The sequence below is a fragment of the Panicum hallii genome, chromosome 1, assembly GCF_002211085.1.
Source record: "Panicum hallii strain FIL2 chromosome 1, PHallii_v3.1, whole genome shotgun sequence".
NCBI classification, from domain to species: domain Eukaryota; kingdom Viridiplantae; phylum Streptophyta; class Magnoliopsida; order Poales; family Poaceae; genus Panicum; species Panicum hallii.
The window spans coordinates 49,292,358-49,319,927 of record NC_038042.1 but is presented as its reverse complement, the minus strand read 5'-3'; the positions used below and the strand labels follow the sequence as shown (position 1 = coordinate 49,319,927).

At 48.4% G+C, this 27,570-nt stretch overlaps 3 protein-coding genes across 4 annotated transcripts; 2 read left to right on the top strand and 1 right to left on the bottom strand.

Moving 5' to 3' along the window:
• The first annotated feature begins 724 nt into the window (after window positions 1-724).
• On the top strand, window positions 725-10,819 carry LOC112874486 (histone-lysine N-methyltransferase ASHR3-like). Of its 2 annotated transcripts, none has more exons than XM_025937939.1 (11): window positions 725-1,402; window positions 2,883-3,029; window positions 3,504-3,665; window positions 4,027-4,053; window positions 4,692-4,809; window positions 4,924-5,023; window positions 5,965-6,058; window positions 6,827-6,875; window positions 7,960-8,131; window positions 8,208-8,288; window positions 10,191-10,819. In XM_025937939.1, the coding sequence occupies exons 1-11, from the start codon at window positions 941-943 to the stop codon at window positions 10,522-10,524; spliced, it is 1,746 nt and encodes a 581-aa protein (XP_025793724.1). In that variant the 5' UTR covers window positions 725-940; the 3' UTR covers window positions 10,525-10,819. The 2 variants fall into 2 exon arrangements, with proteins under 2 accessions (XP_025793724.1, XP_025793647.1); XM_025937862.1 differs by having other exon boundaries at window positions 727-1,402; window positions 6,827-6,905.
• Window positions 10,820-11,658: 839 nt separating this feature from the next.
• On the bottom strand, window positions 11,659-13,275 carry LOC112874602 (S-adenosylmethionine decarboxylase proenzyme-like). The gene has a single exon (XM_025938066.1). It carries the CDS (start codon window positions 13,117-13,119, stop codon window positions 11,926-11,928), a length of 1,194 nt encoding a protein of 397 aa, XP_025793851.1. The 5' UTR covers window positions 13,120-13,275; the 3' UTR covers window positions 11,659-11,925.
• Window positions 13,276-15,568: 2,293 nt separating this feature from the next.
• Window positions 15,569-18,878, top strand: LOC112886193 (cytochrome c oxidase subunit 6b-3). The gene is made up of 4 exons (XM_025952041.1): window positions 15,569-15,718; window positions 16,784-16,872; window positions 16,988-17,069; window positions 18,403-18,878. The coding sequence occupies exons 1-4, from the start codon at window positions 15,710-15,712 to the stop codon at window positions 18,454-18,456; spliced, it is 234 nt and encodes a 77-aa protein (XP_025807826.1). The 5' UTR covers window positions 15,569-15,709; the 3' UTR covers window positions 18,457-18,878.
• The last annotated feature ends 8,692 nt before the right edge of the window (window positions 18,879-27,570 follow it).

The following is a 27,570-nucleotide window of genomic DNA, read 5'->3' as shown; positions in this document are numbered from 1 at the left end:
AGTGTCAGGAAAAAGTCAGTAAAATATTCGGAGAAGATTGATTTCGGACCTATGGTAAGGTTCCGGCTCCTCAAAAATGGCTCCAGTTCCGGCTCATCCGTGGAGCGGTTCTCTGATGGAGCTGAAGCCGTTTTGAAAAAATGTTTGGCAAAGTGCTTCTTCGTATTGTCTAAAAGGATAAAATGTCCAAATTACCCTTATTTTTCTATTTCTTTCTATTTTTCTTCTTATTTTTTTCACATTCTCTCTCCTTCTCCTGTTCCCCCTTGCTGCCCACGCCGCTCCCGCGGCCTCCCTCGCGCTCCGGTGGAGGTTCGCGCACTCCGGTTTGCGCCGCCGGCCGCCTCTGCCTCGTCCCACCCCGACCACGCGCTCCGGTCCCTGCCGCCGGCCGCCTCCGCCCCGTCCCGCCCTGGCCACGCGCTCCGATCCCCGCCGTCGGCTGCCTTGGCCTGGCCGCACGCTCCTCGCCCTCCTTCCCGCCGCCGGCCACCGCAGGCACCTACGCCTGCCTCCTCCATCTGCTGTCGCGGGCGCCGTCGTCCACGCCGTCAGCCGTCCTCCGCCCTTCTCTCGCTGTTGTGCTGCCGCGGGCACCCAGAGGCAGGGCTGGTAAAGGGTGAGGCAGGGTCAGACGGAGCCACATTTTCAAGCTTCCTCCCTCAAAATACTTCAGAGAGCGTCTTTCTCACAGCTCTGGAGCTGGAGAGGATGGTGAAGTACTCCGTGCTCCGGCTGGAGCCGGTTTTGGAACCGTTCGTGGAGCCCTGCCAAGGGGGTCCTTCTTTGGCACTTTGGCACACAAAATAGCTCCCAAATCTAGCGAGACAGGGAGTCCTCTTCTTCCCCAGCTCACGTCTTCGGTCCCGTCCATTTCCACGGCTCCGACCAACCCCAATGCCCTCCAAACCCTAACCCACAGTCCCTGCCCCCGGTGGCGATGCCGGATCTGAGCACCGTCTACCTCCCTCCTTTTCCCGAACTTTCCGTCGACGCCGCGGGGGACCTCGCCGACGACCACGCCGGGGATGCCGCCGCCGCCGCCGCATCGATCGACGCGGCGCCCGCGTCCGCGTCTTCGTCTGCCTCTGTGGAGGACGGCGGCGGCGGCGGCGGCGGCGGCCCCCTCATGCTCCCAGTGGAATGCCGGTGGAGCGGCCGTGTCCGCACCTTCGACATGTCGGGCGCGGGCGGTGCGGTCGCCTGCCCCGCCGCGCGGCGCGGCGGCGGCGGCGGGAAGAAGCCGTCCTTTGCTCCGTCACCCGGTCCATCGCGGACGCAGGCTCCAGCGCCGGGTAAGACGCTCGAGGAACGCGTGAGCGAGTGGGCAGCTAGGAAGGCAGCGGCCGGCGTCCCTGCCCACCACTGCGTGCTGCCTTTCCTCACCGGTGCGCCAAAGGCGGTAAGGATTTCTTTCTTGAAGTGCTCGCGTTGATGGACCAATGTCTGCTTCAGCTCACTTTGAATTCACATTTAACTCAGACTCTATGTCTGGGCGGATCAAGCAAAATGCAGCTGGAATGCTTCAGCTGGTAATCCGTTCTTGCAATTCAAGGTCCATTTTGGAAATTCTTTAGCATTGTGCCAACAATTGTACCTACCCTGAGCATTGATAATATATACTCTGCCGTGCCGCACATTTCATTCCCTTAGTCACTTAATGTTGAGGCTTCCTAGACAATTTGCAATCAGTTTGTTTTAAAATAAACTTTGAACAAGGACATACTTTTAATTATGTACATTGGTCAGATCAAATAGTGCTAGCATATTTTTCACTAAAATTATCTCATATTTATACTTAATAGCTTTACAGCTCTGTCGCCACAAGAGCTGATACTCAAAGTTTCCTCCAAGAACAATGGATTCTGAAAAGCCACAGACCTCAATCAGTTTTGGGCAGATGGTGTAAAATGTGGTGGGTTAACATTGCGTTTAGTCCTAAGCAAACTGGGATAGGCTAAAGATGAAACCCAACGACAGCCAAAAGGATAATATGTATGTGTAAATATGTATGGAGAATATGTTGGTGACCAGGGATCTAGCGTCCCCCGTTGCGAAAATACTATTAATGCAACATGTTATGATTTCTTAAAAAAAATCCAAAAACATAATGTACTTTGCACATGAAGTTAAAGAAACCTGTGAAAATTCAATTTCAGATTCATCTGCAATTTCTCGGTTAAAGAAACATAAGTGGTACTGTTAACACATGATGAACAATGTTTGTGTTTTTGTTTGTTGTTGACATCTAGGATGGATTTGACATTTATTTTTCTTTCAAGTTAACAGTTAACTTATCTGCGTTCGAGAAAACAGTTAACTTATCTGTATGTGTAATACATATATGGTTTTTATTTAATTTTTTGAAACAGCATGCTGAATCCTTTAATGGAAATGATCCCCTATATACAAAGCCTGAACCATTTTATACAGATTTCTACCTCTTAATTGCTTATTGTCTTCCTTCCATAACTTAAACTCATCGTACTTAGTATGTCTGTCTATCAGTTAAAGCTTGAAACTGGCAAACTGCCATTCATTAATCCTGAAGTTATCCTTCCTGTCATAGTATAAGTCATTTAGGACATTGACGTGGTTTATAAGGTGAAACTTTCATTAGCAATTTCTATTAAAAATATAATAAGTAAAATAAAAAAGGATTACATGTTATGAAAATACTTCTCTTGATGAATCTACTGATATCAATCTTACATTGTTAACTATTACATTGATGGTCAAAAGTTGAAAACGTTTGATTGTTAGGAATCCTAAAACTAATTATAATTGTGATCAGTGGGAGTAATTAGTCTTTCGTTGACTTAGGATCCATTTTTGTTCCTTTCATCTGCTTAGCATCTCATACCTTTTTTGTTTGTGCAAAGGTCGAATGCTGTTTGTGCTTCAGGATTATTTATGCTGGAGAAAAAATAAATTGTTCAGTTAGGTGCTGTCCAGAGGTCTTCCATCTTAACTGTGTTGTGAAAGGCACTTCAAACTTCACCGCTGAAAGCTTCAGGTGCCCTCAACATGTAAGTTTCCAATTTTATGGCATGAGATGCTTTCAATTTGTGCTACTTTGCATTAGGGAAAATGTAACATTTCACCAAATATACAAGTCAGAACTATAAATACAATATTAAATTTTAGACCTCTCTGATCATCATACTCCAGTGTCTTTACTTTTATTATGATCTGCTCTTCTCTAGCTATTTCTTTTTTTTATATTAGTGCATGATATGATGAATATACAATTGCAAGATTTGATGGTCAAAGGCAAGGCATGCAGTGTGCATTGCAAAAATCATAACTGCACGAAGAATATAAAGATTTATCTGCAATAAACTTGGTTTTTGTTATTGCAGACTTGCAGTAGATATAGTCAATGTTGTAGACATAAACCTGTATTTGTTTTTCAAATTATGTTTTATTTCAGTTCATGCCTTTGGATTGGTTACATTACATGATCATTAGGGACATCTGTTTAACTTTCTGGCTCTTATTAGGCCTGTATGGTTTGTAAGCAAAAGATGTTCTTTTGGCGCTGCGGGCGTTGTACAGTTGCAGCACATACAAAATGTGCACCATGGCCAATGATTCATCTAAAAGACGATCGAGGAAGTGCAATTTGCTGGAGGCATCCTTCTGACTGGCTTCTGCAAAATGAGGTCTATCCTTTTTTCCTTAAAATTTGTCACTTCATGTTGCATATATGAAATAAATAACAACAGCTTATCCAGTCTAATTTGATAAATAGGCAAGAGAGAAACTTTCTAATATAAGTACTAAAAGAAAAATTATGTGCATGTAGTCTTGTATTTTTACCAAGCTCAATGCTGATTTCTCCATTGCATTTCAACTATCTTTTTGTTCCATCTCTGGAACCCTGGAAGATTAATATCAAACAAGAATAAGTTACCTTTGAGGTTTAGCTTGGATAATATTATCACAATGCATCCCACACACTCTTTTGTTAATATTTGTAATGGTTAAGGTGGCTGACAGGAATACTTTGTTTGCTGGTGACAGAATGCTGACTTTACCAACAGCATAGAGGTGAGTGCATGCATGACATAACTGTTCCTTTCTATGTTTTCTTCTATGATTATTTCATTCATGTAAACTGTGCATGGTTTTCTTGAACAAATCATTTCCAGAGCTTCTTTAGCAGCTTGCTGGTTAGGTTTCAGAATCTGTTTTTACTACTTTTAAAGCCGAAAAAAATAGTTAACCTAAAGTAATGTTTTAGGACTTCTATCACCATTTGTCTGCATGGTTGACCACTAATATGTGTATTAGTTTTAGAAGGCCGCATGGAAAATGGTATTAGTAGACATGATTACTATATCTGGTTTCAGTCTTTGCTATTATGTTTTTATAAAAAAATATGGCCATGTTGCATCTTGGGGACTGGGAAGTCAAAAACACCACATTTTAGAATTGATGTGCTATTTTTTATTTGTACGTGACGAGTTTTTAGTACTTGGTGATGCAACTGGAATGCATGGTAAAACAAAGATTTTATGAGGAACATGGTTAAGTTTCTAATGATGTAAAGCCTCAGGAAAAGGAAATGCAGTTACTTATCTTCCCTTTTCTATTACAACTTTACAAGTGCTACTGTCTCATCATGACGAAGTGCATTTCCTATGCAATATTTATTCATGGTGACTCTTAACATGCTTATTTGATAGGAAGTGTTTCACCGGCTACCTCTTCCATATGTTAATGAAGACTTCAATATTGATTCAACCATTAGGGATTTTGCTGAGGCTGTTTACAAGCCACCCCCCTATACGTCCATCAGGCGCAGTATCCTAAATGGAGATTTCTATGTTTCTGGAGCTGTGTACTTAGATGAGCTTTCCATTTGTACGCTTTTCATTCCTACCAGTACATCATGGTTATTTCCTTAATTTGTAAAAGATGTATATTTGATAAAAAAGAAGCGCATTGGTGTTCGTGCGGATACTGGGTGCACGAACTGCCGAGCTGATTCTATTTGCAAAGAAGACTGTGAATGCAGGTATTCTTTCTTTCTCTATTGAAGCATGTCAAATATATGTGAATATTTGTGTGAAACAATTTTTTATATATTATGTGTTCTAAATATGGAACCAGAGTTATTTTAGCAAAGAGAAGGCATAAACAGTGTTATAGCTCTGTTTTAAAGTAAAGGTATAGTCTGTATCATTGTCTTTCCCTAAAGTGCACTTATATCGTTTAGCTATTGCATCTACAGATTGCAAGAAACTTCCTCAAAATCCACTTCTGTCACCTCAAATAAAAACTCTGTTATTGTATGCTAGTTGGTGCTATGCGTTTTTGGAAAGTCTTGATTGACATATAAACTCTTTAGCACTTTGGAGCATGTTCACTCCCATGCGACAGTGCTGTTTGGACTATGCTAAGGCTGTTTGGAACATAAGATGTTCACTGGCAATTGTAGGAATTCGCATTCCATATAAATGAGCACTATTTGAGTGCTTGAAACATCATAATGGCAGAATTTCAGTAGATAGGATTCCTTTCTCTTTGATTTTGGAGGAATTCCACAGTAATCTGAACCTTCATTCCAACCTCATTGTCTATATTGTTAACGTAAGGCTGCGTCAATATATCCTGTTACCCACAATTTTCATGTGGTTTTAATCCTATGGTTTTCACTTCACTTGGACTCCTATAGTATTCCTGCATTTTAACTTTGGCTGAAGTTTAAACGTTTGAACACCTACTTAGAAATTATTCATATTGTTTTCTGCATCATAAGCTAAGCAAATGCAGTACCATATTCACTGAACAGCAACACTGGTACTTGTCATGTTATGGATGTTTGCACTTGTATGTTACTAATATTTGATGAATTGTTAGCATGATCATTAATAAAGTTCCATATGATGTATGTAGAACCTATACATGTTTACTTTCCTCTAATATGTTTGTTTAAATTTGATTTTGACTTATCAGGGGTCTTTCGATGAGTTGTTCCAAGAATTGCCGCTGCTCAGATCTCTGTACCAACAGGCCATTCCGCAAGGATAAGAAAATTAAAATTGTGAAGGTACTTGATTTTCTAGGAACTTTTGTCACTAATTTATTCACTCTTTATTTCTGTTCAGCACATGTGCTGCATGTTTTGATATTACATACAGTTTCCAAAAATTTTAAGTTTGTAAGTTTATTCTTTCTCAAGAGTTGTGCATCAAAGTGATAGGCGGGTGACATCTAATCTTTGAAACACTGATTTATTTAGGAGTAGCATTAAATGTCATATGATCTGCAGTGTTACTTTTACCATAGTGTCAGACTTTTTGTTAGAGCGAGTTACAAAAAAAAAAACCAACACACTTTTATAAACGTCAGTAAGTGGACCAAGGATAGGGGCGTGTCGATACAAACCTTAGGATTAAGTCCCCATTCCCTCACTGGACAGGCCCTTAGGTTTCTTACCATCTACTGCTGCCAAAGTAAACCCTGTATATTCAACCTGAATATCCCCTTGTATTTGTTTTTGGATGCAAAACATGTGCCAATGAGAGGGTTCTCAGTGCTTTGTGAAATTGACCTGCCATCATGTATAATAGAGGTCACTTGGTTTGATGAATAGAAAAATCAGACACACCTGTATGTTTGCACCTCTACATGGGCAATAGAGATCACTTGGATCTATGAAAAAATAACAGACATCTGCATGTTTGCTCCTACGTATGCGCAATAGAGGTGACCTGCTTTAGTGCTGCAAGAGTGATTATTTTCTGAGTGTTTACTTGTTCAAAGATGGCATTAGTTTTTATTTCATTATGACTGCAGCAACATATTCCCTTTACAGACAGAGCGTTGTGGATGGGGTGCTGTTGCATTGGAGCCATTGGAGAAAGGTGATTTTGTAATTGAGTATGTTGGTGAAGGTAAATTTTGTTTTCGTGTTATTATTTTAGTTGAAAATAGAAGCGGCAGAAATAGCAAGCTCTTGGTAGATGACCTTCTGCGTAACATTTGTCGTGGTGGGGTTCACATTTTGCTATGTCTCAAATATGGTCGCATTTTGCTATGTTCTCAAATGTGTAGTAGTCTGTGCAAATTTTAGTGCACCTTGTGTCTCCAAACAAATTTCTCAAAACTTTCCATTATCAGTGGTCCATGTACCCTTAATAAGTTAGTACTCCCTCTGTCCATCAACGTAAGGCATTCTCTTTTGTATAAGAATGGAAGAAAGTCTTCTGAAGTAGATTTTGAACTTAAATTTCTCTTGCAATATATTGTTAATTTCTACAAAATTAATATCAGCTTAAAGTTCATTTGAATACAAATCTATTGACGTAGTTGACCAATCTTTGGTCAAAAGTTGCAAAGTTTGACGTTTCTCAAATAAACATATGCCTTGCATGGATGGACAGAGGGAGCACCATCCTTTTTATGGATCTAGTAAAGCTCATGAAGATGTTCTAGCACAATTTAAGTTTCTTGTTGTTATTGAAATGATTTGCAAAGGATTTCACAAGTTATAAAGAGCTACTGAAGGTAGCACAGGGCTATCACGGCTAACCTAAAAGGACATGCTGCTTGATGCTTTTGCCCAACTGGGGACTTGTCATTGTTTTTATAAGTTGAACTATATAGTCATAAACATATATAACATAGCTACATCTAAAAACAGGGACACTTATTCTTTATTTGTGCCGCATAGTCTTCTTTGTATAGCCAGCATTGGAGGGTTTGAGACAATTTGTTTAGAACCTACTGTATAATACTGTACATTGTGTCCAAGTGTTTCTCATATCATTCCCTTTCTGTTTATGGTTCAGGTATTTCTTTCTGACACTGGTCAATGGAGAATTTAGTTTGCTGAAATTTTGCTGCTTTGCTTCTGATTTAAGATCTAATTTTTGTGAGGCTTATTGTATTGTGCAGTTTTGCCTCATGTATATTTTTTCACTCCTTTTGCTTTAAACATTGATTCAGTCATTGACGACGCGATATGTGAACAAAGGCTTTGGGATATAAGAGATCGCGGTGACAAAAACTTCTACATGTGTGAAATCAGCAAAGATTTTACAATAGATGCAACATTTAAAGGAAATGCATCGCGTTTTCTAAACCACAGTTGTGAGCCCAACTGCAAACTCGAAAAATGGTAATACTGTGTTCTTGAAACAAGAAAAAGAAATCTTGTTATATCATGTTCCTGATTGTTTCTATGGCTTTGCCAGGCAGGTTGACGGTGAGACAAGAGTTGGTGTCTTCGCCTCTCGTTCCATCAAAGTTGGAGAGCCCTTAACTTATGACTACAGGTATTTCAAACAATTATTTTCTTTTATTCTTATGATGAGGACATACATTCTTAATTTAGAAGGCTAATATATATTTTATTGCAATGTATATTTGGTTATAAAAAAACACCTCCCTGCGGTCTGTTGGTTGCAGTGATACCCAAAGAAATTTGTAAAATCTAGTTTGGGCAGGTGGCACCGGAGTGATCAAACTAGCATCTGCGCCCCTCGTAGTGTTTTCATGTGATCATTGATTAGCCACGCTAAAATCTCTGGTCTTAGGCTATCTCCAGCGATATCCTCTAAATCCCATCCCCTATTTCCATCCTCCATATCAATTTCATCCTGTATACCAAATTTAACTCCAACAACGTTCTCTATTTCCATCCTCTATACCCCACAATCATATTTTTTATTCATTTTCTCCCCTCCCCCGCCGCCGCGCGCCTCCCCTCCCCTGCCCGCCGCCGCCCCGCGCCTCCCCGGCCCCGCGCCTCCCCGGCCCCGCCGCCGCCGCCGACGCGCGCCTCCCCTCCCCCGCCGACGCGCGCCTCCCCTCCCCCGCCGCCGCCCCGCGCCTCCCCTGCCCCGCGCCTCCCCTGCCCCCCGCCGCCGCCCCGCGCCTCCCCCGCCGCCGCCCCGGCCCCGCCGCCGCCCCGCGCCTCCCCGGCCCCGCCGCCGCCACGCGCCTCCCCTGCCACGCGCCTCCCCTCCCCCGCCGCCGCCGCGCGCCTCCCCTCCCCCGCCGCCGCCCCGCGCCTCCCCGGCCCCGCCGCCGCCACGCGCCTCCCCGCGCCTCCCCTCCCCCGCCGCCGCCCCGCGCCTCCCCTCCCCCGCCGCCGCCCCGCGCCTCCCCTGCCCCGCGCCTCCCCTGCCCCCCGCCGCCGCCCCGCGCCTCCCCCGCCGCCGCCCCGGCCCCGCCGCCGCCCCGCGCCTCCCCGGCCCCGCCGCCGCCACGCGCCTCCCCTGCCACGCGCCTCCCCTCCCCCGCCGCCGCCCCGCGCCTCCCCTCCCCCGCCGCCGCCGCGCGCCTCCCCTCCCCCGCCGCCGCCCCGCGCCTCCCCTCCCCGCCCGCGGCCCCGCCCCGCCGCGCCCCGCCGCCTGCCGCCCCGCCGCGCCGCCGGCCCTCCCGCGCCCCGCCGCCCCGCCGGCTGCGGCCCCCTGCCGGCCCTCCCGCGCCCCGTGCCACCCCGCCCCGCCAGCTGCGGCCCCCCGCCGGCCCTCCCGCGACGTGCAGGGCCGGGCGGCGGCCATGGCGGGCGGTGGTGGCGCCTCTGCTCGTTGCCGCGGGCGGGCATGCGTCGGAAGCCGCGGCGCTCGATGGAGGACGCCGCTCCTGCCTGCGTCTGTGCGGGAGGCAGAGCGCCTCCTCCATTTTACAGCACCCGATAGCGGATGTCGCTGGAGTGATTCAGGCGCTACAGTGTCCCGTATTTTAGAGAACAGAAGCTTTTACCGTGTATCGTTGGAGATAGCCTAAGAACCATTTGTTTACCTTTCTGTGTGGTGGATCACAGGTGCAAACTTAGTACCGGAGACTACGATGCTTATTTTGTTAGCCTTTTGAAGGTCCTTTTGCTCTATGACTTGCATGCATCTTGAAGCCTATTTTGCAATGGTCTGATCATATGAAATTGTGAATAAAGCTTACAAGTTCGAACTGCTTTTATGCTTTTCAAAGATGCCAGACAGCCCATTTGACGTGGCTAAATGGTTGTTGTAGATGTTGCCACGTTTTTTCCCCTTTAAATCAACATAACTATTTTGTTGGTTTCTGGTCTCAAGTTTCAACTACTGTCCTTGGTTCGCTAACCCAGACATTAGCACACTTCTCCTGTGTTTTTGATAGACCAGGAATATAGGGACAGCTGAACTTTATCCACTTTGCTTTGAGCAACAATAATTTTGCTTGTTTATTTATAGGTTTGTACATTTTGGAGAGAAAGTGGAGTGCCACTGCGAGGCACCAAACTGCCAGGGCTACCTGGGCAACCAAATAAAGAACCCAACTCAAAACGCTCTTGCAATTAAAGAAGAGCTAGAGAAGTCACACGAACATTCGCCCATACAACACGGCAGCACTGCTTCAATATTGCACTCAATGTCTCATTTGTTACCTTGGACCAACCCCAACTGTATAGAGGTCTCTTTTAACCTGAGAAGCAAAAGCAAAATAACTCGGATATGCTGGGTCGGCAAGAGGAAGAGAACATCCCTCGTGGCATCTTACAACAAGCATGGCAACGTCGGTGAGTGAAGTTCCTGCTGCGGATATCTGATTGCCGTTCCCTTGGGGTTCCTGCTAAAACAGCAGGCATAGGCTTGTCCTGTACAATAATTTCATGGTACATTCTTTATATGCAATTGGTTTGAAACAATTCTTTTACATTGCTCATATGTGTTGTTACCTGCAACATTCTTTATTCAATCTCATAGGGAATTCAGTCTGTTCGCAGTTGGCAGTTTGCTGAAAGCATGTACTCAGATTTTCTGATGCAACTTGTTGTGGTTGTGGCTCGCTATCCTTGTATATGAGATGATGTAGCATACAACATTAGCTGAGTGTTTATTTAAGGAGAATGTGTGAACCTTTCAAGAAGGAAAAGATCAAAAGTCCCAGCAGCCTATATGCATGACAGAGCTGAATCATCAGTTTGGTGCAAATATAATAAACCCTGTACAACCAGAAAGCTGACTATTTGAAACAAAAGGTAATCCCTGCCAAGATGACCTAGCTAAATCCTAATGTCTCAGTCAACTTGCATTCCATCTCTGATCTCCGACATGGACAAGTTCTTGTCCTCGTTTGTTTGCATCACTGCCTGCATCGGTTCCATACTAATAATTACGCAAAATTCCAGAGGTCACCTGTAGATCTCGTCGAGAAAACTGGAGCACAAAGAAAAGGTCGTGTTGCCCGGCAGGCCGGCACCACCATGTGCCTCACGTCTCGGTACAGACAGATGCTCCACGTACCTCACGCCCCGAAGAGAAGTCGCATTTGGCAATACCATTCTGGCATAATCCAGGCCGGTTGCCCCCGATCTCCAGCAACCACGAGAAGTGCCCATCTTGATCAAGGATCAGATTCTAGCAAGCCAGTGGCTACGAGGCGATGCTGTCCTAGTGTGAGTAGATGCCAACGTCCCAACCACCTCCAGCGGACATGGCTGAGTCCAATCCCAAGACGTCAGGTAGCCGTAACACGCGCACACATCCCATATATTCTCTTCACATTACACGGACCAGATAGAACAAGTGTTTCTTCGAATGAAATATACGGCATGAAAGAAGAAATACGCGAGTGATGACATGCCTCTCTGAGTCGGCCATTAACTAGCATACAAGAGAGTGCAAGTGCAAATGAATCACTTAAAAACACTTCATTCAGATTGTCATCAAATAGAGACTTTATTTCGATTCACACAGTTCCTTACACAAAACAGGTACATCGGCTCATTGTGGCAGACAAAGCTGGCCACCTAGAGTCATTTTATTCAGAATAAGCATGTGCTTTCACAGCACAATATTACACAGGCTATTAGGCATAAATAATCTGGCTTGGCTGCTTCACAGGATAACCAAGGGCAGCAACTATAAATCATAACAGAGTTCACTCTCAGGTCTTCCATTCGATCTTCAGCATAGCACATGAGCATCAGCATTTCATCTTCTTTACCTCCCTTTCCTCAGTCTCATCATCCACAGCATCCGCCTCCCAGCACAAAGGAGCGTCAAGCTCACCATTCTCAGCACGGTCCCCAACAAAGCCATGCAGGACAGACCTCGGCGATCCAGTGGCGGCTTCATCAGTAGTAGTGAAGCTCTGATAAATGAGCAAGCCACCAGAAGGCAGCTCCTGCTCAACCATGTTGCTGCAAGCATAGGCATCAGCATCCAGCTTCTTCCCCCAGGTCTTCGCATTGTCACGCCCACCAAAGATGGTCACGGCAACAGAGAACTCAGATGGGCTGAAGCACCTCAACACCCTCTTAACCAGGTCGCCATAAGCAAAGGAGGACGGGTTCAAGCCCATGACCTCGTAGCTTGCATAGCTGAAGCCATCCTCTGGGGTCACATGGATGGTCGAAAAAGCAGGGCCATGGATGGCATTCATGGAGTAGCCGCAGGGCTCAAAGTCAAAGTCACAGATCTCCATCTCCAGGATGATGTCTGAGATACCAGAAAGCTTGGTCATCTCCTTAGCACAGGATGTCTGGCCATCTGCGGAGGTCTTGAAGAAGACAGAAGCTTTCTTCTTATCCAGCCCAGTCATGCACATCTCCAGAGTAACAACAGGCTCCTCAGGGTGCTCAGTGGCATAGTAGATGTGCCAATTCTGCCCAGGCTTTGCAGGATCTCCAATCACATAAGCATTGCCACCGGACTTGAGACCGCCAAAGTAGCGGTTCAGGAAGGCAACTTCATCAGCAAAGTTCTTGTGTGGGGAAGGCTGTGCATCAGGGAATATGAATGTCCCACGTGAGTATTTAACAGCAGCAAGGGGCAGTGAGAGCTCCTCAGCAAGCTCAAGCATCCTCGGAATGGCAAGCAGAAGCTTGGTAGTACCGCAGGTCTTGATCACAACCTTGTAGGGGTACACAAACAGGCTTGACTCAGATAAGACATAAGAGTCGAAGTCCTCATTTGAGAGCTCAGACACAATGGTGCACCGTGCAAGGTCAAGAACAGAGTCAATCTGGGCACGCGAGAGAGCGCGCAGTCCCCTTCCATTGGGGTCAGCGAAGACAGATGCCTCAGAGAAGCTGATCTCAAGGCGCTTCTCATATCCCTCAAACCCAATAGCAGAGACCGGGGGAGGGGCAGCACCAGCACCTTGCAGGACTGCCATTGTTCCAGAGCAAGATGACAGACAACCAAGGAAGACAGGAAGCAGTTTCTTGAAATCTGGTCACCAGAAAGCAGCTAGCCAGAGAGATTTTGGAAGATCAAAATGAAATTGCAGGTGGTTTCTAAGCTACTAGGATGGGATTGACGAGAGGGCTATCAGGATGGCTTCCTCGTGCACTGCAAGAGATGGAACAGTTGACAATGTAAGCACCAAATCATAAACAAGAGTTGCAAGTATAGATAAAAGGAAGGCAGATAGCCCAGTACATACGTTCGAGTAAGCAGCAGAAAACTTCTTGATGCCGCCGGCAGGGCGGAGGTCCTCAATGCTGTAGCCGAGGGGAGCTTCGTACATCAGGGAGGAACGACTACTGCTGGACTTCTTTTTGCCACCCTTGGACTCCATTAGCACATCAATTTTTCACTGCAGAGAAGAACCAAATAGCTGATGAGAAACTGCGGAGTATGTAACAGATCAGGGATTGCAAACCATGAACGATTTCACTAATTCCTTTGATGGAACTATACTCCATATTCCGATTCTACTTAGTTCAAAACTATCCAAAGCCTGGGAATTTGGGAGCATAACAGAAGAGACATGCTACTCACAAAGTTGATTTCGAATTTGAGTTCAGATAATCTAAAACCGAGACATAACTCGAATAGCTGTTATCTCTCTGTTTCCAATATGGCCTACAATTTCCAAACTGCTGTAAGAACAACCCTCTTGAGTGGGTGGGGAAGCTTTTCCCCTCCGTTTACATAAAAAACATGTAGAGCCAAAATCTTCCCCAATTTTTTAGCTGAAAAAACTCCGATATGGCCGCATGCATGGGATCAGAAAAACCAGAACCCCATGTATAAAGCCCAGATGCCAGAGCGCTATCCCAAAATTAAATGCAGTAACCTAAGCGATATTGTCCCACGAATGATCAGAGCCTGATGACACTCAACACCGCAGCAAAAAAAAAAACAGCATCTATCTAATTCTTCGTCACAAGGTGAATAGTTTCCTAACCTATCGACAACAATAGCAAGAACAGGGTTTCTCAGGAAACCCAGCAACATCAAAGGCCAGATCAAACAGACAACATATAGAACAGATCGAACAGGTAGAACAGACCGCGGGCGGGGGGGGGGGGGGGGGGGGAGATCCTTACAATCCCACGAAGGCCCGAAACCCCGCTGCAACCAGCGGCCTGAACAATCAGAAATCCCGATCCGGGGGTGGGGAACGGAAAAAATTCCCCTTCTCCTCCCTCCGAGAAAGCAGGCAGGCAGGCTGGCTTCTTGATTTCTCTCGCACCGAAGAGATGGGGGAGGCAGCAGCAAAAGCAAGGGATCGATTCCTAGCCAACAACGAGGTGGGCCTGTGAGGTGAGAATGGCGGAGACTGGCCTGGCCGTATATTTATAGCTGCCGCTAACGGATCCGGGTGGCGTGGGGGAGGCGGCACCTGGTCCACTGGACCGCGGGGTGGGGGGGCGCCGATTCGGCACGGCACCGGCCGCGGACGCGGTGGACCGCGCCCACGCAGTGCCCATCCGCCTCGCGGACTTTGCGAGAGGGTGACAGCTGGGCCCCACGCGGCGCCGCGCCTCGCCTCGCCCCTGCGTGGCTGCGTGCGTTGCCTTGGCGCGCGGGTTAGGATGGGTGCCCAGCGTGTGGTTGTTGGGGTCCTCTCGTCCCTCCCGGACGAAACGCCGAGGTGGCGGCGACTGGTGGCTTGGGCTCGCCGCGCAGCTGGACGGTGGCGAGACGTGCGCGCGCACCGTGATGCCGCCACGTCCTTATCCTTTCTGCCTTCGCGCCCGCCGCCGCCGCCCGGGGTCAAAAGGGCTGACGGGATTCCGCCTCTCGTTGAAAGCCGATTTGTTTTTTGCTTGACTCGTGCCGCTGGTGCTTGCTTGCTCCTGATGCGATCAGGGCGAGCGGCGGATCCAGTCGCTCGCTTTCCTGACGGCGTGATGCAAGATATATTTATTTTAGATTATTGAATTAATTTAAAATTTAATAAAATAAACTGTATCGTGTGTAATTAATTTAGAAGAAGAAATAAATTAGAAAAATATGCCACGTAATTATTTAATTAACTTATAAAATATATCCACTTGCATTCCTAAATCACGAGTTACGGCCTCTAACGGCGCGTGCTACAAATCAGCGTTCACGGAAAGCAGGCTGCTGCTCAGCTCAGCAGGTCGGCTCGTCGGCGTCCAGATTTCCCGCGTGTTCCGGTGCGGTCCCGTGCTCGTGCGCTACTCGTGCGCTACGCGTGCGAGTCCCGAGGAAGAAAAAAAGTTACGGGTGCGGGTGTGTGACGTGCGGCAAGCCGGCCCGGTTTCGTGAAAGCCTGCTCGGGCACACGCCTGGGCCACGCGGACTGAATGGCAGGCCGAACTGGGCCGCGACAATTGCGCTGTACCTGGCTGGGCTCTGTCGTCTTCTCTCCTTCGGTTCCGCCCGGCTCGCAAAAGCCATCGTGGTTGACCTGACCGGAAGCCAAGTGGTGCCACCGTCTGACCTCCCCCTCCACCGCGCGACGCCGCCGGGAACGCGCCGCCATCTCCAGGCTCCCCCTCCGCGCCACGATGGCCGAGGTGAGATCACGATCCTATCAGCCCCTTCCGCTCCATCCGCTGGATCTCGTTTCGCCTGGTCCGATCCAAGACCAGCTCTGCGTGCCCGCCGTTAGGTTGCCGCCGGTAGACTCCCGCAATCTGCTCGGACGAATGGGTAACAGCGGCGCGAGTGCGAGGAATCGTAGGATCGTGCGGGAACAGTGACGATGGCTTCTGATCCCCGGATCGGTTCAGAAATGCGAGGCTGCATCTCCTCGTCCGCGGCCACAGATTCAGCGGGTGTCCGGGTAGGGTTGGGACGCATTCCGGGGGGTTCATCGAGAGATTTTGCACTTGTAGCCTGGATTCAGAGTGTCCATTACTCATTTAGGGCTTTTTTCAATTTTGAAACACTGAAACTATTGCAAAACATTTGATCGACATATTCCAGGGATCATTGGAAAGGAACAAATGAGTTTTAGGTAAATAAGAAACGTAGAGGAAAGACAATGTAATTTGCATGGGATTTCTGACATCATAGCTGTACAAGCACAGTCATCAATTTGGTACATTTCAGAATGAAATAATGATATTTCCAATCTTTACGTCATCCTTGGCCCATGCAGTGTTGCAGAAAGATGGTATTACAGCCGTGCTATATGTATTTTTTAATATGCATTTTTTTTACTAAACTGCATTTTGTCACTGTCTTGCTGGCTTCCACAATATATTACTCTACAATTTTTTTTTTTGCTCTGGTATATTGATGACTGTAATTTACAATAGTTCGGTGTTGCCATAATTTTTGCTGAATTACCCATTTCATCATTTAGCATCTGCAGGCTTTCCTGCACACTTCACATTGATGAAAAACTAATCTTTCCTATGCTGCCATGCTTCATGAAAAGTCCAGTTTATGTTTTCGAGATAATCTGGCATTCAGACATTTCAGTTTGCTTATGAAAATAGGCTGATATTGTCAATCTTGACTTTCACTATGCTTCTTTGCTTTTTACCCTTTCGTTTTATTCCAGCCTCCATAGAAGTGCTTTCTGTGTAGTTTATCATCTATCACAAGTTTATTCATTTGCTTATACACGCCAGATTGAGATAAAAACAGCACCTGCGGACTTCCGTTTCCCTACGACAAACCAGACAAGGCATTGTTTTACTCGCTATGTAGAGTACCACAGGTATAACCATATACTCAGCAACCTTTATAGTTTGCCAGTGTTTTGTTCTTCAACTTTCTAGGTAGTATATGGTCATATTCTTGTTACTAGTTACTCCAACTTTCATGGAATTCAGGTGTGTGAACGCCAAAGGGGACGATGCTGGTGACTGTGACAAATTCGCCAAGTACTACAGGTCCCTTTGCCCTGGAGAATGGGTGAGTGCCTTCTCGTTTGCAGCTTCCATTGTTAACTACTCTCCTGGGGAACATATCTTTTTGAGTAAAGCACATACAGATGATAAATTGGAATTGACACCACATTTTTTTAACCTGAAAATCATGAAATTATCATCATGCTTCCGTGGATGTATTGCTATGCCATTTGTGATTTACCTATGTCAAATTCCTTGCCTTGAATAATCTTTTGTTCAATAATAAATCTTCATTCAACTATGTACCCTGAGTTAAGAGTTGCCTTTGTTCAGTATCCTGACTCAGCCAGTTGTCTGTTGTCAACCAGCTCTTCTTGTGATAGCTTTTCAATAACATCCTTCCTCCTCCCTTCTCAGTGACTGTAACATTTAGTTAGCATTTAGTAGACCACACATATGGCCATGGATGTGCTTGCACATGCAGATAGTGGCATGTGCATGCCAATTTGCACATCACAAGTATGAGCTTGCACATTTACCCTCACTTGCTTTGTTTTCAAATGCATATCATGAGATGTGCTCACATTTACCTTGACTTGTTTTAAAATCAAATTCACATCAAGAGGAGGTGTTACGCATTTATTTCATCCCCAGTATAAGATGCATGCAAGAACCCATTATGTCCGTCTTTGATGATAAACAGTTGCTGTTTGTACAAAAAAAATGGTTCTTTTCTGTATTTTGAAGGATTCTTACTTTGCTTCCTTGAATCAAGTAGACAATGGACACTTGAATGATAAAAGCGAAATAGTTATTGTCGGTGCCTCAATGGAGTGTCACTATATATAGCATAACATGTGCTGTTTCTTGATTATGGAGAATGAAAGTATATGTGCCAGCTAAACAAACATTTTACCTCAAAATTAGTTAATTACTTTACCTTCTTGTACTGAAGCTTTTATGTATTATTCACCAGCGATTTACTATTGCTTGTTACTGTTGGTCAGTCCTTCAATTGGCATATCAGATATGTTATAGTTAGCTTTCTGAAGCTATCATAGATTTACCCTCACCCTTTTTTGGGTGGGGTGGGGGGAGATTTAACCCACCCTTAGGCCATACTGAGGCAATCATATTTTGTCCATGTTTGGAATCCAGTTTATATGATACTATATACATACTGAATATCAGAATCTTTTAAACACGCCGTATTGGCTCTGATCAAGCGTTTAACATTAATCTACCTAGCGTTCTTTCCATCTTCCAGCCCGATAATGTAGCTCGTAATATCTTCTTGTGCTTGTTGATTGACACTATATTATGTTGTTATTTATCACTTAGAACTGTTATGTTTGCTTTCTCTGAAATCATCACAAGCTGACTGTTTGCTGAAACAGGTTGAGAAGTGGAACGAGCAGAGGGAGAACGGGACCTTTCCAGGACCTCTCTGAATCTACTGCCTGAGACCTGCCCTTTGGACTAGTCAACACGTTGGCCAGTCGCACTGTTCCATTCTGCATTCCTGCTTTCAGAATCGTCAATGCCTTTGTCCCTTGCTCTTCAACCAATCGCTACAAAACTGTTAGTGATGCTCTCCTTATGCTGTTCTAATAATTGGCTACAGTGGCCTCACATGCTGCCTTGTGTTGTGTGGACCTCATTTCTTCGCGTATAAACGTCTGAATTGGAACTTGCATTCTTTCGTGCCTGTGACTGTACCGCCCTGTACTGCGCCTTTTGTGTCTTCAATATGCTGGAATTGTAGTAATGGCTGGGAATCAGGGTAGGACAATGATTACATACTGCCCATGAATGTGGGTGTACCGTGTACCTTTCCCGGGGTAAGATTTTGAAATGAAAGCTTTTTTTTTTACACCTTCTGAAGTTCAATTTTTTTGGGTGAAGAACCCATTGACTGGAAAGTGTAGGAGTAACACATGTCAATGAGAAATTCTCAAGGGTGATTGTTCATTTAGTTTAGACAGTTCTTGCCTCGGATAGTAACCAGTTCTTGTTTTCGGCGCATCTTATAGTAAATGTTCCTGTATGTTGAAGCACGTAATGGTCACTTTGTGTTAGTATATGGGTTACGCTGTTCGAGTTTGGAAGCTCAGCTTAGGCCCTATACATCTCTAACTGGACTCCAACTCCAAAGTTTAAGTGGGTGATCGGTTCCGGAGGATTAAATTTTAGCCCTATCACATCCAATGAGATAGTCCTATTTTATCGTTTAGAAGTATTAAATAAAATTTAATTATAAAACTAATTGTAGAACCCATAGACTAACTCGCGAGACAAATCCAATAAGATATACTAATCCATGTTTAGTGGATGGTTACTGTAGAAAATATAGATTAATTAAGATCATTAAATTTGCCTCGTGAATTAGCACCATCTGTGAAAAAAATTGTAAATAAATTTTATTTAATTCTTCTAAATAATCTAAATGGTATGATTTTTTTTATGTGATAGGGCTAAATTTTAGCACTCTGGAACCAAACAGGACCCAAGTGTCCTTAGTTTCTGTGATTGTCCTGATTGTTCAGCTGTGCCGCGCCGGACCGTACGGAGAAAGGGCTATTCCAACGCTGTGCCCCTGCAAACCGCAGGCATGCACAGGAAACCAAATTTGACCGAGGGATGAAATGCTGCCGAGCTGCATTTACTGGCAGCAGATGCTCCGGTTGTTTGAAAATCCAATGCGATCCGCTGCCCGTCGCTTGAGAACCGTGTGTGATGCCGACACTTTCGTTGCCACTGGCTGCTGTCCGAGTGAAAACACGGCCTGGTCAGCAATGGAGCTATTGGTGAACAGTCTCGAACGCGCTCGTCCAGATGTTTATACACAATAGAATTTTTTTACCAAGTTTTTGTCATCTGCGAGATGCACAGTGGAGCTGTCACGTAGGGAACGCTCGGCTGACTGTTCCCGCATTTACGCCTGACTGCCGTTCTTGGCGACTAGACGTGAAGTCTCGCTCTGGCGCTGCCGGCCGGGGTGGGTTCAGCCTCAGCGAGCGTGCACAGTCGCGTACAGAATGCCCGGCCTCGGCTCGCCTCAATCATCCCTTCTGCCGCCCGCTGGCGCTGCGACGGACGACGGCACAGGCGCCATTCAATTCGATCCCGTGTAGGTGTAGGCTCCACGACGCCCGCGCCATGCCGGCCGGCGTTCTTCGATAGCCCGCGAGCAGCGCGGCGCGCGGCGCGCCGCGGCCATGCCCGCGCCGCCGTTCGCGGCATGCGTCGGCCGGCCACCAGCTTGCTCGCCAGCCGCATGGGCCGTCGCTGCCGCATGCATCGGTCACGCACGACCCCCTTCGCGGCGAAGGCACGCGCGCCATGCATTCTGAGCTGGCATTAATGGGCGGTCACGCCGTGCCTGGCCCGATCCGTCGATCGGGGGAACGCCGATCGAGCGCGCAGCTCGATCGGGACGCGCCCCGGCGGTCGGAGCATCGCATTCAGAGCGAGTTATTGCGTGGCATGGCGAGGGAGGGGAGCCTCCTGCGCGGGCGCCGTACCGCCTGGGGCCGCCGCGCCGGCCGTGCCGGTGCCGGAGCTCGGATCGGAGGCGCGCTCGCGGTGAGCGTCCGAGCCGCGGCCGGCGGCTGCCGTTGGCTCCAAGCGTCCTGCGTGGCGTGAGTTCTTGCGCGGCGGGATCGTGGGGGAACGAACCCATGCCAGGCGCCCGCGTGCGTAGCTGAGGTTGCCGGCCGACCTGGCGGTTCCCCGTGATGCTGCCGAATCAGCGACGACAGGTTAGCGCTGGCCGCTGGGGGGCACGGTAAATGAGATGGGTGCCTCGGTCGAGTGCCGCCGGCCCTCTGAGGACACGACACGTAACGTACGTGTGCGTGCCAGTCGGCCAGCCGCCCAGCCCCATTGGACGCAGCACACGAGGGCGCGCAAGGTGCACAAGAGAGTACGTTGATTTGAACGCCCGGCTTCGCCATTGCTCGCCGTGTTTTTTTTTTTTCGACCGTGCTGAGCACATTTTCCATTAGGAGGAGAACCGTTTTTCTTTCCTCAGTTTTGCATGTAGTATTACTAACTAGCGTGATCATATAAACTAACAGCACAAGTTAAATCTGAGCTTGGCTAGCAACAGCCATCAGCTTATGTGCTCCTCCTCCACAGCAGGGTTGGGTCAAGAAGACATCAGCAGAAGAGCCGAAGAGGCATATATATGCAGAAACGACCAGGCAATGCATGACACCGGAATACATCAGAAGATTCACTTCCAATCTTCCATTACAACCAGCAGCGAAGTTCATGCTAAAGTACACTAGCTGCAAGACAACACACGACTAGGAAATACATCAGAAAACCAAGTTTGTTACACCGAATAGCAGAGTTCATGCGGGATCACGTAGCTGAAAGGCAGCAATGCACCGCAGCACTACAGAAACTTAACTTCCAGTACACCGAACGGCAGAGTTCACACGAGCGCAGTAGCTGGCTAGCTGCAAGTGTTCCAAGCTCAAGAGGGATAGACGGGGACGGGAGGGATGGGAGGATTGATAGGTGCGAGATGGGAAGAGACCGACGTGAGGATTGAGTGGAAGATTGATGGGAATTCATCTTCAAGCAAAAAGTCTTGCAAGGTCAAGAAGACCGCTACTTGGCTTCTCGCTAAATGAAAAATACCCACCGGGACGAAGAATATGAAGAAGTATGATAGGAATGGGGGCGTCGTAAAGAAAGCTCGGTGAGGATAGCGCCGGTCATATAACAGCAGCGCCGCTGCGGTCGTGGCTGGGGCGAGGCTTCAGCCGCTTCCGCTTCTTCCTGGCCACCCACTGGCGCCCCGTGGAGGATGCAGCAGCCGGGGACGTATTGCCGGCAGCCGAGACGACGAAGCTTGGGCAGCAGACCGGGAGGAAGCGGCAGTGGCGTTTGGGGCTAGTCATTTTGTGGCTAGAGGAGTGGAGAGACGAGAGGGGAGGGGAGGGGAGGAGAGGTGTGGCAAGAACGATGGAGAAGGGCTGGCCACCCTTTATGTAGTGAGAAGGAGAGGAAGGGTGGTGCTGGAGGAGTTATGGCCGGGGAGGGAGGCAAAACGGATGAAGCAGGCGTCCGGTTAAACAATGCCCTATGCCTCACTGCTCTAGTTCTCTCTTGTCTTTTTCTTGAAAGAAAAAAGAAGAGGAGAAATGCTCCACTGCACTGGCCTACAACCAAATTTCCTGACAGGTAAACGAATCATGTGATTCTTCAGTCTTCACTGTCTTGCAATATAATCTCGCTGAAGATGTTACACTGTTGCTGTATTGACAACCTATATAGTTGCGCCTCTAAAAGCATAAAAAATCCAAAAAAAATCAGAGATATGCAGTGCGTGTTACCATCTACCACCAAGCAAATTTTGAGCTTAAACAAATACCTGAGCAAGGAGAAATAAAAAAGAGAAATCAAACATTAATAGAAACGAGTTGGGGATTCTAAGTGAACCAGCTGTTCAATCAGATATGTAATGGGTCAGATAGTGGTTGCCCCCATTACTATTTACAAGCTTATTTCTCTCTCTAATTCAGGTTGTGGTGACAATCTTATTTGCCTGCATCGAGAGAACGAACCGGGATTGCATGATCCTTCAAATGGTAGAGCTAGCCAGCTGAGAGGTCTTAATCAACAGCTTGATTGTGCGACGGTTCGAGCACTAGCACTGTGGAACCAAAGAGTTGTATTGGAAGGACTAAGGAGCCAACAAGACCATCAGTGCTTGCATAGTTGTATGGTCTATCCTCCATTCAGCGCTACGGGTACAAACCTGCTAACGGGACAGAACGCCAAGCTGACAAGCTGTTGTTGCATCGGCAAGACAGCCCTTCGATCCCTCACGTGGATCGCGTAAAGGTGAAACAGAGCGACCTGCCAGGATGAAGCTAGCGGCGCAGCGCCCTCTTTATGGACACGGCAACAAAACGCCTTTCATCCGGCCGGCCGGACGGCGAGCAGCGGCTGGCGGCCGCGCGCGGCTGGCGTGCCGCAGCCGCTGGGGCCGATGCCGATGACGAGCCCGCCGCTAGCGCCATTGCCAGCCGGATCGGAGGAGGATGGAATAGCTAGCGATACTGTACCGGCGCACTGCGCGTTCGAGTTATGGCGAATGAAGAGGCGCGCATGCATGCAGGCATGCAAGCAATGTCTCGCATCAGGATCAGAGCGAGGCCGGACCACCGCGATGCGAGCGTTTCAATTCATGGGTTCCCAGGCTCCAGTCTCCAGGTCCGTGCTCTCCGGCCGTTTTACATGCCACGATGCAACGGCCGAATCTGCAGCGTGTTCTTCGAATCCTCCTCCTCTTCTTCGTTCATTCTCCGTGGCTTTTTGTGCATTGCATTATTGGCAAGCGTGGAGCGGATAACGCTGCACGGGTAGTTGCATGCACACCAACATGCCCAACGGCGCGGCCGCCGCACCGCAGCTTGTTTGGGCTGCCATGATAAGATCTCGCCGGCTACGGAGTGGCCATTTACGCACCGTTTCTGGCAGTATCAGAAACGTCTCGCTCGCTAGCGTGGCCGGCCGGCCGGCCGGCCAGAAAATGTTGCGCTGTACATGGCACCCAAACCGCTCGCGAGCGGTGGTCTCCAAATCGGCCATGCCCGACGCGGAACTCTCCGCAGGGGGACCGTGCCGACGATAGCTTCTAGCTATCCGCCATCACCGCCTTATAGGAGTACGTATAGATGTAGAACGGCCGGCCGTATGCATGTACGTTCGAAGTTGATGCTAGTACGCACGCCCGTACGGTCAATCCATCATTGGCAATGTAATGCTGAACTACAGTGTGCTGCGTGGCTTGTACGAGTAACTTAACAGCTAGCCTAGCATATGATCTGATCATTGTAAGTTGTAAGTTCGTAGCTGTACACTTCTGTATAGAACTGTTGGAAGGTTGTTAGCCCATCGATGGTGCAGTGTTTGTATTCGTGCGAAAGGAAGACACTCTTGCGCTCAAGAAAAAAAAAAGGAAGAAACGGCCGGCCGGCCGGCCGGCCATGCATGGCGATGGACGACCAATGCAGGGTAAAGAAAAGAATTGTCTCTGCTGCTGTGACTCGTGACTCTTCAGGGGTTTGAACCTTGAATCAGTGTGGTTGCAGCTAGCGTCCTGTAAGCAGGCCTGCATGCAGTCGTATATGCATGGTCACACATCAGGCCACCAGCAGGATCGGAGAGCTATAGGATGCTGCTGCCTGCCTGCCTGTAGGAAGCGCTAGCTATTCTACTCTACGGGCTAGTACATACTAGCTGGTGCATCACATCACATCTATTTGCTACGAACTCACGCAACTACAGCAACCAGAGCAGGCATGCAGTGGAGCGAGAGAGAGATTCATCAGAGAGAGAGAGAGAGAGAGAGAGAGAGAGAGAGATCTGTGCTGCGACCGTCTCGTGCATGCATGTCAGCGACCGCAGTGTTTGGCGATGGACGGGAGAGAGACTCGATCGTCGGTCGATCGATGAGCAAATGAGTAATGAAAAGGCGAGGCCCCCAGGCCTGGGGGGAGAGGTGGATGTGAGCGTGGATCGCCTGCATTTTGACTTGCACCTTTCCAGCACCACGCAGCATAGGGTTCGCAAAAGTTACACAGCACAGCCATGCGCTACGGCTGCATGCCGCACATGTCATCCACACATGCAGCGCCCCGCATGCGAGAGTAAATGCGGCCGTCGATGGCGCCATCGGGTAGCTATGATGAGAGCCCTGCGGCCCTCCTTCAATGCGTGCGTGCCCCTAGCTCCCTCCCCTTTGCACACCCTGTGGTGTGGCCGGCGCTGCCTTGCATTTACGCTCCCGCTGCTGGTCTCGCACACAGAGAGAGACAGGGCACTAGGGCAGGCCATTGCCCGTTCCGAGCTCACTCTCAACTCTCTCTCAGCAGTCAGACACACACACCCATACACATGGACGCACAGAGGTAGCTAGCTGGGCACAGGCACAGCCATCCGTCGATCCAAGTTGCAGCGTGACTGATCTCTCATTGTCTGCTGCCGCGTTTAATTTCCTTGCACTGGGCTTTCAAAACTGGGAATCCATGCATGGGGACCTGGCAGCAGTGATCTTAACGATCGAGTATCAGGGACATAGAGACACGCAGACGCGCGCAGCTAAAGCGAGCGTTGCAAACAACGACGCCGATCGCGATCTGCCGGCCCAATTGAATGCCCTATCGACGACGCTTCTGAAGGGTTCGCATGATGAGGATTACGGGTGGCTGCTGCATGCACATTCATTTTCTCGATTTCTCCCTTGCAGACCGTACGTGAATGGCGTTTATGAAAACTTGCCGTACCAGCTGGGCTGCTGTTTACGCGTGCGTGGCTGCTAACTGAGTCTGTGACCGAGCCCGATCGAATGCCCGATCCTGCCTGCTTGAGGAGCAGCACGTACATGATAGGGCTCAGATCATCATCTGGAGCTACTAGCTAGTATAGCTTAAGGCCGGCTTCATGCAAAGTTTCTCATTATGCGCCAATCATGCATGTTTGTTTGCAGAGAGAAAGACATTCGCATGCATGATGCAGCAATAATTTAATATCAAGATCAGAATGCATGTGCTTGAGTGCTCATCAGCCATCCTCAACACATGGCCGTTCTAATCTCCTAGATGCCGTTGCTAGCTAGCTCCTGCGCAGGTCTAAGGACCGTACTTGTCTCTGTAAAACTAATTACCTAATTTACTAAATTTATATTTGGATGGACTAAAATTAAGTGCTAAACCTTAGCGCCTATTAGCATTATACTCTTGCTAAAGCTTTTGAATCTTTATTAAAATTTAGCACATCTATTACCACTTCTGCAGTTTGGATGAACTAGTGTTAACTTTGCACTTTTGAGCATTAGTATTTGATCCAAACTAAAGGCGGTTGGAAATCGAAGTTCACAGTATAATGGATACACGCGCGTAGTTTCATGCTTTGAGATACCCAATGGGCACGTACCTGTGTCTGCGTATGATCTGAGAGCTCGAGCGCAGGGACGGACCGGGCTGCTGCCGTGCGCCGATCGATCATCCTACGCATCGCATGCATGCAGCACCGTACGTGCCATGCATCTACGTCCTCGTGGAAGGGAATGGACCTACGCAGCCATGCACATACAAGGCCAGGCCGTCCTGTGCGATCTCCATAGGCCCATAGCTAGCTACGACTAGCTGGGATCGATCCCTGCTGCCCTGCTCCAAGGCTCAGACCGCCGCAGCAGCATGCATGAGCACTAGTACTCCTGCACTAGTCCGTCGATGGTACGTACGTACCACTGTGCATCGCACTTCCTTCCTCCTGCTGACAGAGACGAAACGAGCGATCCATCCATGGGCCATCGGCGCACCACCTGGGGGAGAGAGCGAGGATAGATGCTCCAGATAAAAAGCCTCCCTCTCTTTTCCCAGGCCTCTCGGCCGCTCCTCCGATCCTCCTCCTCTCACATCTCATCGCCGCTGCATGCACCCATGCACACGCTTCGCCGTACGTGCGCCGGCGCGCCGCGGCCGCCGGCCGGCCCGCCTTTCGGCTTCCACGCAGGCAGAAAAGCTTCTTCCCCGGCCTGCTGCCCCGGCCGCGACGTGACAACACACGAGCCGCGCCCGGCCACCCATGCATGCGCGCGCACGGCTGCATCTGCGTGGACGCGCCCCTGGCGACGGATGGATTGGATGCTTCATGCATGCATGCATGGATCGGATCGATCGGATCGGATGGTTCTTCGATTCGGCGCGACGTGGCAGCCAAGGAGGATCGGATCTCGCACTCCGGCCGGATCGGCGCAAAGGAGGCCAGCTCCAGAAGGGCCTGCTCCGCCAGCTCTCTGCATGCTCTAGACTCTAGTACGTAGGCTTCTGCCTTCTAGAGTAGTACGTGCAGTGTAGCTCCTTGTGCTTGCGGCGCCGTAAGCCGCCAGGTGTGAGTGGGAAAAGATCGTGCGTGCAGGTGCGCGGCAGTGCCGCGGCACGTGCACGCATGCACGTCTCGGTCGGGCCGCACGCACGCGCTTCGCTCCCTGCGAGGCTATGGCTGCTCCCCTGTGGCTAGCTGCTGCTACTACTAGACTTTGCTTGTTCGCGCTCGATCAGGAGTTCAGGAATCAGGCGATCAGGAGGTGGTTGCGCCTTATTACTGCACGTGCGTACGCACGCACGACGAGCGGTACGTACGCAACCAAGGTGTCTCCGATCCACACGGGCACGTACGGCCGACCGACCGGTTTGTTTGATGGGCGGTTGATGCGTTATTGGTTGCCCGGCCGGTCCGTTCGTTTTCTGGGGTGGCAGTTAGTTGCAAGGGCATGCACTACCCTATGGTGCGTCCGCGCGGCGCTCTCGATCTGTTCCTTTGTAATGCAACATCTTTTTCCATACCAAACTAGCATGGTTACCCGAGCAAATTGCGCGGGCTAGATACACATTTGACAAAGGAAAAAATTGTCTTAGCAAACTTGATATAGCATATAGTTGATTTATGGCTTAATCGATATTTTAATTATCATCAAATCCATTGTTAATGCAGAAATCCTTGTGCTTGTAGTATTGATATAAGACTTTCACACAAAAATT